The 18,006-nt window shown below is 32.1% G+C and overlaps 1 protein-coding gene across 17 annotated transcripts in view; it reads left to right on the top strand.

Moving 5' to 3' along the window:
• The window catches only part of LOC127731965 (baculoviral IAP repeat-containing protein 3-like), a 56,607-nt gene that overhangs the window by 20,860 nt on the left and 17,741 nt on the right, over nt 1-18,006 (top strand). For 5 of the 17 annotated variants that reach the window (XM_052240911.1, XM_052240913.1, XM_052240916.1 and 2 more), the window contains exons 1-3: nt 13-71; nt 3,062-4,591; nt 4,712-4,910. In XM_052240911.1, coding sequence (XP_052096871.1) covers nt 27-71; nt 3,062-4,591; nt 4,712-4,910 — 1,774 coding nt within the window. In that variant the 5' untranslated portion in view covers nt 13-26. Of the gene's footprint in view, nt 1-12; nt 72-3,061; nt 4,592-4,711; nt 4,926-5,404; nt 5,609-6,715; nt 9,000-18,006 lie in introns of those variants that run through there. The other 12 variants (XM_052240922.1, XM_052240921.1, XM_052240920.1 and 9 more) reach the window with 9 other exon arrangements.

Consider the following 18,006-nt stretch of genomic DNA (forward strand, 5'->3'; position numbering starts at 1 on the left):
CGTCAATCTCTTTTTGTCGTCATTTTATGAATGAATTAAGTAATACATGGGGAAATTTCGAATCCTCACAGGTATTTACTATATTTACTATAGACTTGATCGTAGTGTTGAATCAGCTTTTTAAAAATTGATAACTTAATAGAAATTAATAAATAGATGGCAAAATGTATGTATCATGTAAAACACATACAGTGATATACTTCTAGTATATTATGCAATGTTAAATATCTAGAATTGAGGTCGCAAAGGTTCACTGTGATACAAGGGTTAATCGATAAAATGTTTTACTGTGACTCATTAGTTTTTTTTTATATATATATGACAGTGAGTCAGTAATTCTTGATGATTTAGATGATGATGATTTAGATGAAATGTTTTACTGTGACTCATTAGTTTTTTTTATAATGTAGTGGTGGTGTGACGCATATACTACACGGAAGTTCTCCAAAACGAAATTACAAATTCATCTACATTCAGGTCCGTACGCTCCACAGAGAGTCAAATTGTAAACAAGCATATCACTGCCACTACCCAGCTTAAGGCCTCTTCCGAACATTTGAAAGTCCCTACTATGTACTGGTTACCTAAATTGCACAAAAAACCATTTAAATTCCGTTTCATCTCCGCATCTAGTAAGTGTTCTACTACTAATCTATCAGTGCTTCTAACTACCTCCCTTACTACTTTCAAGGAACTTGTTATTAACTTTTGTAATAAAGCTTATGAAAATAATGGTATTAATTATTTTTGGAGTGTTAAAAATTCTTTAGAGGTTTTAGATAAAATACATGCTTTTGATGGTCCTTTTAATTCTGTTGACAGTTATGAGTTTTCTTCTCTCTATACTACACTTCCACACAATCTTATCAAGAAAAAGTTTTCATATTTAATTAAATGGTCTTTTGAAAAATCTCATTACAAATTTATTTGCTGTAACTCGTTTAAAGCCTTTTTCTGTAACGAACAAGGAAAGTATGCTAGATACACTTACTGGAAATGTGAAGATATGATTGAAGCTTTAAATTTTCTCCTGGACAACATATATGTACGTTTCGGCGATAGAGTGTATCGACAAGTAGTAGGTATTCCTATGGGCACTAACTGCGCCCCTTTAATAGCAGATTTATTCCTGTATTGCTATGAATCTCAGTTTATGACCAAACTCAGTAAAGACACGTCATTGTTACATTTGGTTGATACATTCAACAATACCTTCCGTTATCTAGATGATATTTTTTCGTTAAATAATCCAGAGTTCTCTAAATATACTACCGAAATTTACCCAATAGAACTTACTTTAACTAAATCTAACATAAACAGCAGTAGTTGTCCTTTTCTGGATTTGGACATTTCAATCTCTAAAGGAAAACTCCATACGAAAATTTACGACAAAAGAGACGATTTTTCATTCCCTATTGTTAATTTTCCTTTTTTAGACGGCGATGTTCCTTTGGCTCCATCATACGGTGTATATATATCCCAACTCGTTCGTTATTCCCGTGTGTGTAGTGATGTCATAGATTTTAACGAACGTAATCAATGCATCACTGGTAAATTATTAAATCAAGGATTTCGTTACCATAAATTACGTAAAACTTTTGCTAAGTTCTTTCATAGATACAAAGATTTGATTAGTAAATTTGGCTGTACTTGTAGAAAACTGATTAAAAACGGTATTTCACATCCTAAATTTTACGGTAATATTGTACTTAAAGCGCGGAAATCACTATGTGATCCATGTAAACTCATCGAACCTTTAAACAAACTTATTAGTAAAGGTTATCTTACCAATGTTGTAATTAGATCTTTGAATATAGTTTACATTGGCACTAATATCGATTTTGTCATCAGCAAATTAAAACATAACTAAATTTTGTATTTTTTTCAAGTGGGATGTATAAAGACACACCCACGTTCGTTTAGATCTATAAAGAGGTTAAACTCCTAACTATCCTACTGTCTGTCGATACATTAATTTTTGGCATTACACTAGTCATGTCTTCTTTGACTGTCCATGACGTTAAAATACTAAATCCCTGGGATGTGTTTTAGTTGATTTTAGTCTCTGATGCATGATTTTTTATTATTAACTGTTTTGGCTTTTAACTAGCTGTCAGTAACTGCGAGTACTCTCAAATCGTACTTTCTTGTTTATTTGACCTGTTGATACTAATTGTATTGCTTTTTGTTATTTAATGTTATTCAGGGTTATATCTGGTCTATATACCAGCTTTGATAAGTGTTTGGTATAACTATAAATTTTCACTTCGTACTATGAACATCAAAATTATTTATTTTGTAAAAATATTTCCTTTCTCTATTGGTACTGTACACGTATCCCTAACAACAAAACTATTTTCATTTACCTGTGTTTAAAGTTAGTGCAAATGGCTGATATTTTTGTTCGAGCATATTGTTTTTCTTTAATTGTTTAACATTTCTTACCGATATAACATGTTACTTTTATTATTCTTCCCTTAGTTTATTTATTTTGTATTTACATTGTGTCATAGGTCAAATTTATTTGTTCAGTGTATGTTCAATGGTGTTAATATGTCCTTTGATTGAGTTAAGCTATTTCAGTTGATATTTTATAGTGTGTCTTTCTATGTTGTGATGTTACACTATTGTTTCAGGAAAAAGGGTGAAGGTTTGGTACCATTAAAACGTTTAAACCCGCTGCATTTGTTTGCACCTGTCCTAAGTCAGGAATCTGATGTTCAGTAGTTGTCGTTTGTTGATGTGGTTCATAAGTGTTTCTCGTTTCTTGTTTTTTATATAGATTAGACCGTTGGTTTTCCCGTTTGAATGGTTTTACACTAGTAATTTTTTGGGGCCCTTTATAGCTTACTGTTCGGTGTGAGCCTAGGCTCCGTGTTGAAGACCGTACTGTGACCTATAATGGTTTACTTTTATAAATTTTGACTTGGATGGATAGTTGTCTCATTGGCACTCATACCACATCTTCTTATATCTATATATGACAGTGAGTCAGTAATTCTTGATGATTTAGATGATGATGATTTAGATGATAATGATTAATTATGCATATTTATTTCAGACAATTAAGATAAAGATGTATATACAAGATAACCAAACTGTAATAAGAGAAAGACAGGCAATGCTTCAGCGCTATTTTCCAACTGAGGAAATATCGCATTCAACTCCTAAACGAAGACTACAGAGATTAAACAGTTATCCGTCTAGCGAAACAGAAGTAAATAAAAACAACAATAGAAAACTTAATATGGACCTTACTGAAATAAAATCTTCATTACTTCGAATCAAACTTAAAATGAAGCATGCAACAGATCATACCGTCGATAGTACACAAAACGAATCAAATAAATCACGTGGTTTTGATATAAAATTGGAACAGAATAGTTTAAGAACTGTCACAGAAATAAAGGGAGGGCTAAATGACATCGAATCGGTTCTTGATATACAATCCAAAACCAAGGAACAACTTCAAAATAATTTACAAAAGCATATGTCATTTCCGAAATTAAAACATGAAAGCAGAAACCTAAAATCAAAAGATACGTTTGACTGGCTTCAATACTTGTTTATGTTACGTTTTGTTCCGAATCAATTTTTCCAGGCTTTACCTGTTAGTTTAAATAATTATTTTGAAAGTTTATCTTCTGGTAGTACCATGTCTATGGACGAATCTATGTCAAATCATCTTCTACGTCTGTCTTCGTACAGTAATTTTCCTCGTCATGTGAACGTTTTTGTGAGTGCATTATCGAAGGCAGGTTTCTATTACACCGGAAGTACTGATATCGTACGGTGTTATGCATGTGGCATTACTCATCAGAACTGGACGCGAGGTGATAATCCAGAAGAAATTCATTGTAGACTTTCTCCATCGTGTACTCATCTTCAAAATTCTAGAATGTTTGACGGTGCAGGTATAGCCGAAAACCAGCACGTGAATTCTAGTAATAATAGATCATCAGTACATTCTGAATCTTCCTTGAAACCAAATAAACAAAGCTTGCAAAATGGTGCTGCATCCAACGACCAAAACAAACCTTCAAGTTCGACAACTTCAGAGCCAGCCAGTCTTTTAAATCGAGGAACTAGTAATAATATCCGTAATCAATTTACAAGCAATGATTCTAAACCAACGTCTAATTCTTCTAGTGAAAGCACTAATTTTGAACATGATATGAATACCAATGGCGCTTGCTCAGAATCGACAAAAACGAATCAGAATGGAGCATGTGGATGTTCTGAATCTTCAAGTTCGAGACAATTAACTAATAACGACATTTCCTTATTGGGAATAGATCTTGAGAAGCCTCGTTATCAGAATTACGCTGCCTTACAAGTAAGAATAAGCTCCTTTCAGGGATGGCCATCGTATTTAGATCAGACACCAAGACAGATGGCGATAGCTGGTTTCCTGTTTGCTGGATACCATGACTATACAAGGTGTTTCTTCTGTGGCGGTGGACTTCGAAATTGGGAAGCTGGTGACGATCCATGGGTAGAACATGCTAGATGGTTTCCGAAGTGCACGTTTCTACGTCAGAACAAAGGAGATGCATTTATAAAAGCCGTTCAAGATAAACATGAGCAAATGGTAAGTACTTGAATCAAACAGTCGTGATATGTTATAAGTATAACCATAAGATTTAAGTCTCAATATTTTAGCGAAATACAGATTATTTTAATGTATTTGTTTCGTATTATTTAATTAAAGGACAAAAGTGACCAAATAACGTCAATACAATCGAAAGAAACAACTCAAAACGGTTCCAATTTACATTCACACAGCAATCCACAGCCAAGTAGCAGTACTAGCTATCTTGATACAGCAGCAGCAAGGAGTGTCTTAGAGATGGGATACACACAAGAACAGGTGCTTCGAGTTATTCAGCAATTGTTACCGGATAAACCAGGTATATTTCTAACCAGTAAGCCTCGCTAAACTTGTTAATTTAATTCAAAACGTTATTGTCATATGAATCATCTTATATGATTTGGGACATATGATGACGAATTTTAAGACAAATATAATTGAAAAAAACAATTGCAAGCGAGTAAAGTTGAGATTATAATGGGACACGAAGACAAGTAATTTAAAAATAATAAGGGAATTTTTGAATACGAATGCGTAATTTAATGTTAAAAGAATTGAGAAATAAGAACATGAAAGACAATAAAATACAAAACAAAGAGCAAATATTTTATATGGAATGGCATCGTGCAGAAATTGATAAAGCATTAAATTCCGAAAGGCAAAAGTTTTTGGTATGACGCGGCCGATGATTAAACTCATGATTTCCCATACCCAATGCAAGCGCGCTACTCTAAACAACCAAAGTTTTAAAATAGACACTAATTATGTAATCTTAATAATTTGGTTGTAATGTGTTATACTTTCTATTTGTAGGAGGAACATTCACAGCTCTTGATATCATGACTGTTTTATTGCAGAAGGATGAACATCTAACAATTGGCTCTACTGGATCAACATCCGGGAATTCTATAAATACATCCGGGACATCTACAAATGCATTGTCATCCAATACAAATACACATGAAAATGGAGCACACGAACCTCTCGCCAATAGTTTAAATAAATCAAATCTGGATGGTAAGATACCCTTATTTAAACTTTATGTAAAATAAAAGTATTTTGATTGCTTTCTTAAATAAAAACAAAAATAAACAAGGTTGTTTTTACAAAAAAGTCCCTGAAAATTTATTCTCCATAAATAATGAACGTATGGTATGTTGTTCGTATGGTATAATCATGTTAATACGATGTCCGTACGATCAACACAGGTTTCAGCTTGTACGGATTCGACCAAAAGTTTGGAAAGCCATAAGGAAACAGTGTTTAAGATCACCAACACCCAAATTACATAAACAAACCAGTCACAACTATCTAAAGATAACTTTAACTTAGTGAGTGCATGTTAATCTTCATTTAAGGATTTTTACTACTCTGTTTCAAAATAACAAGCGTTTTAAAAGACTGTAATAAATCGAAAGTACATAAATAACGGAACTTACAAAGAAGATAAAAATGATGGGTCCGTGTGCTTGTTTTTGAGATATGAGCCATTGAAAATTTGGCGGGAAATGATTCTCTCTAGATTTTTCATACACTTAACTTTGGAAGCATTTTTCTTTCAAAACTATGAATAATTAACAAGGATTTTATTAATTTTTCAAATATGACTTTTAAACTATTTGTAATAAAATTATGAAAAGAAAAGTAAGGTTTAGTGGGCAAAATTTTAAATGGGCACTAGATGGATAAAACTAGAGGACTCCGAATAACTGACAAAAATTCAAAAACAAGAGGAGCGAGCATAATATACAAATTGTATAATTTACAAATGTAATGTGAGTGGTTTCAAAATTTAAATCCCTTTTCATTTTTTAGAATGTTCATATAAGTCATCTTGGCTTCAATGCAACCAAACTCTGAAACAGTGATAACATCCTCCTTGCGACGCTACGTTGAATTTTAGCAAAGCAACGTCACCACTGTTTCGGAGTTTGCAGTGCAACCTGAAATAAAATGTCAAATGCAGGAAAAATAGTCATAACTTAAACATACATGTATTTTTAGTAAATTTAAGGCAACACTTCTTCTATACCAACCGTCATGTACGTGATTTTTTTTCTGTTAGCAGAGTGGGGTTCAAGAAGTCATAACACTATTTCATTTCCGATTTACCTTGTATTACAGACGCAGAATTATTAGTTGAAGAAAACCGACAGCTACGAGACCAACGTCTATGTAAGATTTGTCTAGAATTGGATGCATCCATAGCTTTCCTCCCTTGTGGACATCTCGTCTGTTGTTCCGACTGTGCACCAGCCATGAGGAAGTGTCCAATATGTAGAACGTACGTCAAAGGCACTGTAAAGACTTTCCTGATATAAACCGGAAGTTGGCTGTCACTTCAGTATTTCAACCCAAATCCCATGGGTAGGCCAGTTCGATCGTATGAGGAGCTGCTTATCGCTATCAGAAATTACAACACTAGAGGCGGGTTTGGGTGGGGTATACAGGATAGAGAATAATGGAATAGTACTATTTCAAAAAAAGGAATAGAGACAATAATTAATAAAATAAAGAATATAGAATAATGGAGTACTCATACTTAAAGAATAGAGAACAATGGGCGAAATTTATAAATAACAGATAAAAATGTTTTAAGAATTGAAAAATACAAAATTACCATACATTATTGTTTAGGGGTCAGCTGAATCCCGTTTCTGGGTGCTGGATTTTCTCGCTGTATTGAAGACCCATTGGTGGCATTGGGCGGTTTTCTGCTCTTTGGTCGGGTTGTCTCTTTAACGCATTCCCCGTTTCCATTCTCAATGATAGAATTAAATTACCCCAATCTAGACCCTTATAGAAATGTCGAGATACTAAAGATACGAGATATCATATATTCAGATCATTAGTCAACTTTTGATAAATACTGATGTGCAATCTGCAGTACTCATCATCCTGAACATGCATGAACTATAACTTTTAATACTTCTCTAAATCATAATATTACTACAATATTATCAAAATCGTAAATAAAATCAAGAGGGAAGATGATTCCATTGAATATATATATAAAAAAAATGTATCATGAATGATAAAGGTCTCAATGGCGAAAACATCTATTTCTGGAATAACGCTAGTCATGTATATGTTATGATATAGATCTCAATGCCGAAACCCTGTGTTTATAGAATAACATTAGTAATGTACATGCAATGTAGACATGCAATCAAAAGTTCGGGACGCCAAAAATATCAACGATTGGTACCATTAAAGATAGTTCACAGAAAAAACATACCAACTGATGTAAAAGCTTAATTAATCTGTACATTTTAACGATGATCATGCTCTAAAACGTGATTTCTTATTTCTTATTAATTAATTTTTTATAGGTGCTATGTTTATTCTGAAAATTGTTATTATTGTTAAAATATTAACTTTTTTAATTGGTTTGTCTTTAAGTGCGGGTAAGAAACATTAAGTTTCATTATTGGTTTGATATTGTAAATAAGATTCGTTGGTGTTATTTTCAATACTGTTAATTAGTGTTATCTTCAATACGGTTATAAGTGTTATCGTCAACACTGTTAAATATTGTAATCTTCAATACTGTTAATTATTGTTTGTTATCTTCAATACTATTATTTATTGTTATCTTCAAAACTGTTTATTATTGTTTTCTTCAAAAGTGCTAATTGTTATCTTCAATACTGTTAATTGTTGTTATCTGCAATACTGTTAATTATTGTTTGTTATCTTCAATACTGTTAATTATTGTTTGTTATCTTCAATACTATTATTTATTGTTATCTTCAATACTGTTAATTATTGTTATCTTCAAAAGTGCTAATTATTATTAACTTCAATACTGTTAATTGTTGTTATCTGCAATACTGTTAATTGTTGTTATCTGCAATACTGATAATTGTTGTTATCTGCAATACTGTTAATTGTTTTTATCTTCAATACTGTTAATTGTTGTTATCTGCAATACTGTTAATCATTTTTATCTTCAGTACTGGTAGTCATTATTATCTTCAATACTGCTTGTCATTATTATCTTCAATACTGCTAGTCATTATTATCTTCAATACTGCTAGTCATTATTATCTTCAATACTGCTAGTCATTATTATCTTCAATACTGCTAGTCATTATTATCTTCAATACTGCTAGTCATTATTATCTTCAATACTGCTTGTCATTATTATCTTCAATACTGCTTGTCATTATTATCTTCAATACTGCTTGTCATTATTATCTTCAATACTGCTAGTCATTATTATTCTTAATTCTGTTTGTCATTAATATCGGTATTATCTTCAATACTGTCCGTCAAGTTATCTTTATTACTGGTTGTTATAGTTTTTTTTGATTCAGCATTATTATAAAAAAAAACAATTGTAAACAGTTATGACAGTAGTCATATGTTCATATATCTTTGCAAAAATAAATAAAAGTTATTTCAATAGATTATTACTCAAAACGGAGGCATTATAAAACTTCTTTAAACAGTATGCTCATTGACCTAGGAAAGCGAATGGTGTCAGGGTTTGCTGCCCTTGGAGAACAGATGGTGACAGGGGTCGTGGGTTTGTTCTGAATTGAATACCCGAAGATTTACTTCCCTTTGATAGTTAAAATTTATCTTTACGTACTGCACTTTTTTAAACTATACTAAAGTCAGTCAAATGACAGGTCAAAGAAAGAACAAGCAAAGACAAGGCAGCAGTTAGTTCACAAAACAATGAACAGATAACTAAAGATCGAACAACAGAAACTTGAACAAGTATATGTTAACAGAATAACATGACACTGAAGCTGTTTTAAAGATGGAAACAAATATTAATTTTATGTCAATATGGTGCATGTAATGCAACACATTTTTTTAAGATATCTTGTAGTTTCAGATAAGAAATTATCGATTCTATGATAATAAAAGACCAGAGTTCCAGAGAGCAAAGCAATATGATTTCCATTATAATTTAATATTTTCAAGGGCATAACTCATTGAAATTCTTGATCAGGACTTATTTTCGAAAGTTTCAAAGACATTGCTGATATAAACCTATATATAAGTGATATCTGTTTTATAATAATCTGGCAAGAATTGTACAAATGAGAGCGCTAACAATGCAATTTCCCACATTATTAATGTTTCCAAGGGGCATAACTCATTAAAAAAAATGATCGGCACCGATTTTCGAACTTGTCCAAGACATTGCTTATATAAACCTATGATATAAATCTTATATAAAAATCTGGCAAGAATTTTACAAATGAGAGCGCTAACAATGCAATTTTCCATATAATTAATGACATTGCTGATATAAACTTATGATACAAGTTTTTGAAACATATGGCAAGAATTGTACACGCGAGAGCGGTAATAAGACCGGATGGACGGACGGTCGGACGGACGGAAGGACGCCCGGTGTTTCAATGTCCCCCGCAACGCGTTGCGCGGGGGACAAAAATCGAGCTGCGCCAGAAAGATATCGACCTTATATAAGTGAACGTATACATGTATAAAACTTTGATTGATTTTGGAACGTACATGTACAAATACAAAATAAAAGACGAATTTGGTTCTATTTTTTAGGGTTCATAGATATCAACTCATTTCTCAAATGACTTAGCAAAGAGACTTTTTCAAACCAAAAATAAGCTCGGGGGGGGGGGCTCACTTCAATACTTTTAGAATTGATAGGGGCTGTAGTTGGGGTTCTGTTACCCCACCCTTTTTATGTAATTTAGATTTTAACAAGAGGCTGTCAGAGTGACAGCAAACCGGATTTTCCTGCATGAAAATGATATATGCAAATCTGGACCCCCAAACAGGATCACGTAAAACTTAATTTAGGACCCTTTGGACCTCAACGTAGACCAATTTAATAAAAGAGCCCAAAATCCAAAATCTATAAATACATGGTTAGATTCAGCATTTCAAAGAAACCCATAAACTCAATTTTTGTTATATTCAAACAAAGTTTAATTTTGGACCCTGATATGGACCAACTTGAAAACTGGGCCCAAAAAATCCAAAATTTAAATACAGGTTTAGATTCACCATTTCAAAGAACCCTATATATATTCAATTTATGTCGAAATCAAACACAGTTTAATTTTGGACCCCGATTTGGACCAAATTGAAAACTGGGCCCAAAATCAGAAATCTAAATACATGTTTATCAATAGACAATATATATAAGCTTAGTTTTTAAAGGAGTACGCTTCATCAATAAATATATATATATATATATATATATATATATATATATATATATATATATATGTGCGGTATACCATCTTCTCCGCAAGTTTATTGTTTTCTGTTTGGTATTAAATTAAACATAAGAGCCATGTTACATCTGGTGATCAATTTATTTGGCAATCGTCAATGGCAGTCAGCAGGGTTTAAGAACATCAGTTGTTCGACCTGATAGTCAAATGCGTTTTGTTAAAATATACTTTTCACTTTTTTGGTCTTTTGGAAAATGTTGTTTGTGCTGTATTTAGACCCGTCTACCAATAAATTTGTTTTGCATGCACACGTATAAAAATTGCGGTTTTTATCCAACGCAATCGTAGGTTTGAACGTTGTTTTCAATTTAGACTTGTTTATATTTTTTCGTTTGGGCTTGTATTATATTTGCCTTCGGGTTTATATGATCCGTTCATCCTATTTTGACTCCTCAAAATTCAAGAGTCTATCCTAAATTGAGGTAAATTGTATGGCTTTCCAAATGCCGTTTCGATTCCTAACATCACTGAAGAGACATTAATTGTCGAAATCCGGATATGGTGTACAAAAACCTTTGCACCTTTTGTTTGCGGTATATCATCTTTTCCGCAAGTTTATTGTTTTCTGTTTAGTATTAAATTTATAATTAAGATCCATTTATTACATCGGTGATCCGTTTATTTGGCAATCGCCAATGGCAGTCAGCAGGGTTTGAGAACATTTGTTGTTCGACCTGTAGTTAGTCAAATGCGTTTTGTTAAAATATACTTTTTCACTTTTTTGGTCTTTTGGAAAATGTTGTTTGTGCTGTATTTAGACCCCTCTAACAAGAAATTTGTTTTGCATGCACACGTATAAAAATTGCGGGTTTTATCCAACGCAATCGTAGGTTTGAACGTTGTTTTCAATTTAGACTTGTTTATATTTTTTCGTTTGGCCTTGTATTATATTTGCCTTCGGGTTTATATGATCCGTTCATCCTATTTTGACTCCTCAAAATTCAAGAGTCTATCCTAAATTGAGGTAAATTGTATAGCTTTCCAAATACCGTTTCGATTCATAACATCACTGAAGAGACATTAATTGTCGAAATCCGGATATGGTGTACAAAAACCTTTGCACCTTTTGTTTGCGGTATATCATCTTTTCCGCAAGTTTATTGTTTTCTGTTTAGTATTAAATTTATAATTAAGATCCATTTATTACATCGGTGATCCGTTTATTTGGCAATCGCCAATGGCAGTCAGCAGGGTTTAAGAACATTTGTTGTTCGACCTGTTAGTCAAATGCGTTTTGTTAAAATATACTTTTTCACTTTTTTGGTCTTTTGGAAAATGTTGTTTGTGCTGTATTTAGACCCCTCTAACAAGAAATTTGTTTTGCATGCACACGTATAAAAATTGCGGGTTTTATCCAACGCAATCGTAGGTTTGAACGTTGTTTTCAATTTAGACTTGTTTATATTTTTTCGTTTGGGCTTGTATTATATTTGCCTTCGGGTTTATATGATCCGTTCATCCTATTTTGACTCCTCAAAATTCAAGAGTCTATCCTAAATTGAGGTAAATTGTATGGCTTTCCAAATACCGATGGTCAAACTTTGCTGACAATGATCTGAAAACGCTCCATTCTTCTTTCTGTCTCACAAACCTTTCGGGATCCTTTGATTTTGTCGGATAAAAACACACCTTCAAAAATTTGAAGTCCGAATTTCATTGGTTGATGTAATCTTTACTAAAACAGAAAGTAAATCGGAGTGTTGTCAGATTCTTCTGAGCATAGCTTGAACACATGATCTGTAGTTTAATCAGATTGCTCTTCGGATGGTCCGAGTTGTACCCATAGACGGATAGTTTTTTTAAAGACAGTTCGAGTTTCCTTCTACTTGAACCCGTCTAGTTTTAAAGTAGTACAGGAGTAGCAGTGATAGAGGCATAACTGAATTTTATTCAAGTAGAGCCTCAAAATTTATAGAATATGATCATTATTTCCGCTATTTCATGCGCCTGAACAAATAGTTCCAAAATGTTTTGAAAAGAATATGGAGGTTATATGAATTTATTTTTCAAAGTATTAAGATATTATGAGGGTCTGGATGGGTTTTACAGAAGAGAAAACAAAGTGTCGAATCTACAGGAAAATGGACCAAAAAATAAATAATAGAGAAAAATAGGGCAAAACAAAATAATAAGATAAGATAAGATAAGATAAGATAAGATAAGATAAGATAAGATATTTTAATAAAAGAATAAAGAATAATTTGATACAAAAATGTAAAGAATAAAAAATAATGGGCAAAACAAACTTTTAATTATTTTTTAAAGACTACAGAAAAGAGGGACCCCATCAAGACCCTTTATTATTGCAAATTATTATTTTTATTTTAAGAACTATCAGATGTAAATTCCCCAAAGTAACTGATGCATGATGTGTAGTTCAGAGTGACTCAATTTTTATAAAAGCTGCTGCACTCCATTTGATACATCCTTACAAGAAGGTATATAATTGTTGGTCACATGTGATTTATGAACTGAATCTCACAAAACAAATAAATCCAAAAAACGTCACCACGACGTGAAATGAACGACTAAATGGCAAATTCTTGAAATGTGACTTTCAACAAGAATGAGTATAGATGTATCCTTACACCAATGATACCATCATTTTGATTTTTTCATCTAAAGCTAATAGTTTGCCTAAAATTGAAAGTCATTGAACTCTATTATATTTGTCATGTGACTTTGTCATCTGGTACTTTTCATTATCATACTTTACTATAGTAACACATAAACTATAAAAAGGATATTATTTCATGTTTTTCTTTCCATTAACAAAATAATCCCTTTTCTACGCGGCACAATGCATGTAGACAAAAGAACTGTTTGAGAATGTACATATAGTAAAATTAACACTTGTTGAATTTGTGACGCTTCTGCTCTACGTAGAAATAACTAATTGTTATCAAGTGGAAATTCTGCGGAGGCTACCATGATTTGGGTACATTTCTCATTAAATTAAAGACATCAATGTATTTTACAAAAACGACTTAAAAACACGAAACATGCAGCAAAACTAGTATTATTTCAAATTCGATTCATTCTCCTCGATCCTGCGGGCCTCAGGGAAAATAGCCGTATCTCGAAATAATTTTGTATATTGAAGGCCTTAATTGTATCCTAATCATTACTTGTGGAAAGGACGCGCATGTATTTAGATGCCGAAAATACTTCTTTTTATCTCGTCATCTTCTTCAAGTGGAGCAAGAAATTGTAATAAAGTCTTATTAGGATGCTTAAATCCACGTTATGTTTACTCTGTTGAGTAGCTGTCTTATTAGCAATCATAACACATCTTTATTCTATATTATAAAGGCCTTTTTATAGCTTATTATACGCTATGGATTTTTTTTTATTGTTAAAGACTATAATGTAACCTATAGATGCTGATATCTACGTCATGTGGTCAGTGGTGGATAGTTGTATTACTGGCAATCAAAACCCATCTTATTGCTATACTAATTTTTTTTAATACAATATACTTTATTTAAAAACACTCCGTCACATTGACATGTGAAACAAGAGGTAAATACATACAAAATACAATCACATACAATCATAGAAATAAATAAAACAACTTAGAAAATGAAATATATTAATAATTACTTTACTTTATAATATGTTCGTTAACTTTGAAACGAATAAAGATACATTCTTAAGTACATTAATATTAACCAATGATAGTAGTCCTTTCATTTTTTCTGCACTGGGATATTTAACATAGTATTCTGGAATGTGCTGATTTCTGATATTTTTTACTAATATAGAATTGCATTCAAATAAATAATGGTATTCATTACCAATAGCATTTAAACACAAATTACATGTCCTCTCGTTTTTTGGAATATTGTACTATCTACCCAGCTCTACTGGAATTTTTACATTACAACATCTTAATTTTGAAATATATTCACGTTCGATTGGTGATAATTGTACAAGATAGTTTTCTAAGCCAAACATTGTTTTAAAAAGACCATAAAATTCTCCTCTGGATGAGTTGTCAATTTGACTATGCCACTTTTGAATGAATGCATCTTTAAGATTTTCTTTCAGAACGATTTTTAGTTGATTTACATCTAATGGTAATTGCTGAGTCTAAACATAGCTAAGTCCGGAATTGTCTAAAATCGATTTAATATAGTCAATCAATTCGAACATGTGATCACCTTTTAAGTTGAACATAATTTGATAAAGTATACGGCTTAGTTTATTTTCATTGGCGAGAAGTTTGTTCCAAAAACACACCATTCTACATTTTATTACGGTATCTATTGGTGTACGACCAAGTTCTCCATATGTCATAAAATTTGGTGTCGAGATCTAATTTTCAACACATTCCGGCAAAACTGTAATGGGATTTTTTCCAGCATGTAATTGTTTCCGAATCCCCATATTTCACACCCATATGTCAGAATTGGAAGTATAAGTGCATCAAACAGTTGTAACTGTAAGTCGACAAGTATTGAGAGGTTACTTATCTTTGTATCAAGACTAAAAAGTGCTTTCTGTGCTTGTTCGCTAAGACGTTTCTTCGCTGTTTCAAATGAACCATTGTAGTTAAAAGTTAGTCCTAAATATGGATACAAATCTTGAATTCCAATAGACTGGTTAAATATTTGAAACTTTGGTAATGTTCGTGATTTCCGCTTGCAGAACACAACAACCTTTGTCTTCGATAAATTTACGTTTAACTTCCATCGGACACAGTATCTTTCAAAAACATTTAAGGCTTGTTGCATTGATTCGGCCATTTCAGATATAATTATAGTGTCGTCGGCGTACAAAAGAACGAAAAGTTTTATATAGATATGCAAATAACTGCGGCAAATATTTTCCATAACTTGCAAGTTCTGAACATCATTTTCAGCAAAAAAAGACTCAAGATCGTTTAGATAAACAGCAAATAAAAAGGGGGATAAATTTTCTCCCTGTCTCACTCCAATGTTACAGTTAAAAAAGGCTGACACTTCGTTACCATTCCTAACGCATGATTTAACATCACTATACATGCTATATATTACCTTAAAAATTTTCCCGGAAATATTCGCCTTTTGTAATTTTATCCATAAAGATGTATGACAGATTTTGTCAAAGGCTCTCGAAAAATCCACAAAAGTGCAAAAGAGTTTTTTTCCAAGAGCTTGATAAATTGATATTAATGAATGTGATTCAAATATGTTATCCAATGTACTATAACCTTTTCTGAATCCTGTTTGAGCCTCGAAAATCAGATTGATCTCAATTAAAAGTTCCCCAAGTCTTTCATTTAAGATCGATGTGAAAGTTTTCCCTAGACATGACACTAAAGTTATTGGTCTGTACGAGCTAGGATCATATATATTGCCTTTATTCTTGAAGATAGGTTAAATAATTCCCATTGTCCATGAATATGGGACCTTTCCAGTATTTGAAACAATGTTGAATAACTTGTGATAGATAGGCAACATTTCCTTAACCGTATGTTTAATATGTTCATTCACAATACCATCATATCCGGAAGCCTTATTGTTTTTAAGTTTTTTGACGACATTCAAAATTTCTTCTTCTGTGATTGGAGAATTTAAAATTCTGTTAATGTTCTCTGGTGGTTCCTTTGTTAAATCTATGTCTGATTTTTCTTCAATTACTTCATCTTGGCTTAGACGTTTAAAATGTTCTTAAAAATCTTCAATTTTAACAGCATCAGTTTTATTTGATTTGTTGGTATCTATACTATTTAGTTTTTTCCAAAGTAGTTTTGGGTCAGATTTAGCCAGTTTTCTAAGATCTTTCGCGGTATTCATTTGTAAGTCATTATAACTTCGATTTAGTTCTTTTTTATAAGATTTACTTGCTTCTTTCAGAGCGTTTTTATTTTCTTCACTCTTTATTTTCCCGTATCTTTGTCTAGCCTGATGAAATAAATTTCTTTTGCCTTTGCATCCTCTTTTATACCAAGGTTTTTCATTGTGCTTTGTATATTTCTGGTTTTTACATTTTGTTCCAAACACTGAGATTGAAGAGCTGTTAAATATGTCACAAATTTTATTCATTGCCGTGTCAATATCGGTTTGTTGTACAGTATCATTTCGATCGATTATTTTATCAAGAATATTTTCTATGTCCCGTATTTCTTCAGACTTTTTTTCTTTAACAAATTTGACAAATTTATCTTGTTTATTATTGTTCCATTTAATAACTTGCTTCTCAACGGTTTTCACATTGTTGATATTAGTATATGGTTTAGATTCCAGAGTAAATTTTAGGTTACAGTGGACATCTGATAGGATTAAATTCTTCTACTTCGAAATTCTTTGTCATTTGAAAAAGATCAGAACTAAGTATTAGATAATCAACGACACTGACGTCAATTACAAGTAATTTTTCCTACTGTTTTGTCATTACCTATTCTTGATTTTGCAATATATGTAGTCATTTTTTTACACAATTCTAGAAATCGATGACCATACGCATTTGGTCGACATGCACATTTGCTATATCGTCGGAAAGAAATATTATTTGTAAAGAGCCTATTGTAATCGGAAAAGTAATTCAACGTATGTGTATCATCAGTATTTAGAATTTCAAGTAAATGTTTATCTGGGATAACATAATCCGGTAATGTAGATGTCTTAGCATTAAAATCCCCTATGAAGACGTTTTTTAAATTAGGTTCAGACAAATGAAGAAATTCGTTTTCAATTTCAGTAAAAGCATCTACCGATGAGTATTTATATCCTTCTGGTGGTATATATACACAGCCCATTAATACATTGTCATTTAAAAGATCTTTCGAAAATTGTATCCACTGTACGAATTCCGAGTTTGTTTTTGGAAATGTAAGAAATTTTTCAAGTTCAGATTTGTAAATGATGACTATGCCACCTGACTTTCTTTTAAACTTTGATCGATGTTTACTAAAACAACTATATCTGTTAGGGAGTGATATAATGTCTAATTTATCTGTTTTTGTTTCGACAAATATAGAAATATCGTTGTTGATAACGAGTTCTGAAAATTCTGGTGCTAAAGATTTTGATTTAAGTCCACATATGTTTAAAAATGAAAATTTCAATTCACCTCTTGCTGACCTGTCCTATAAATGAGTATTTTCTGTCTCGTCAGAATTTGTTCTTGAACGTTTGTTGGACCTTGGTGGAACTGGAGGGCCACTATTCACTTGAATCTGAGAATTTG

The sequence above is a fragment of the Mytilus californianus genome, unplaced genomic scaffold, assembly GCF_021869535.1.
Source record: "Mytilus californianus isolate M0D057914Y unplaced genomic scaffold, xbMytCali1.0.p SCAF_21, whole genome shotgun sequence".
In the NCBI taxonomy this organism is placed as follows: Eukaryota; Metazoa; Mollusca; class Bivalvia; order Mytilida; family Mytilidae; genus Mytilus; species Mytilus californianus.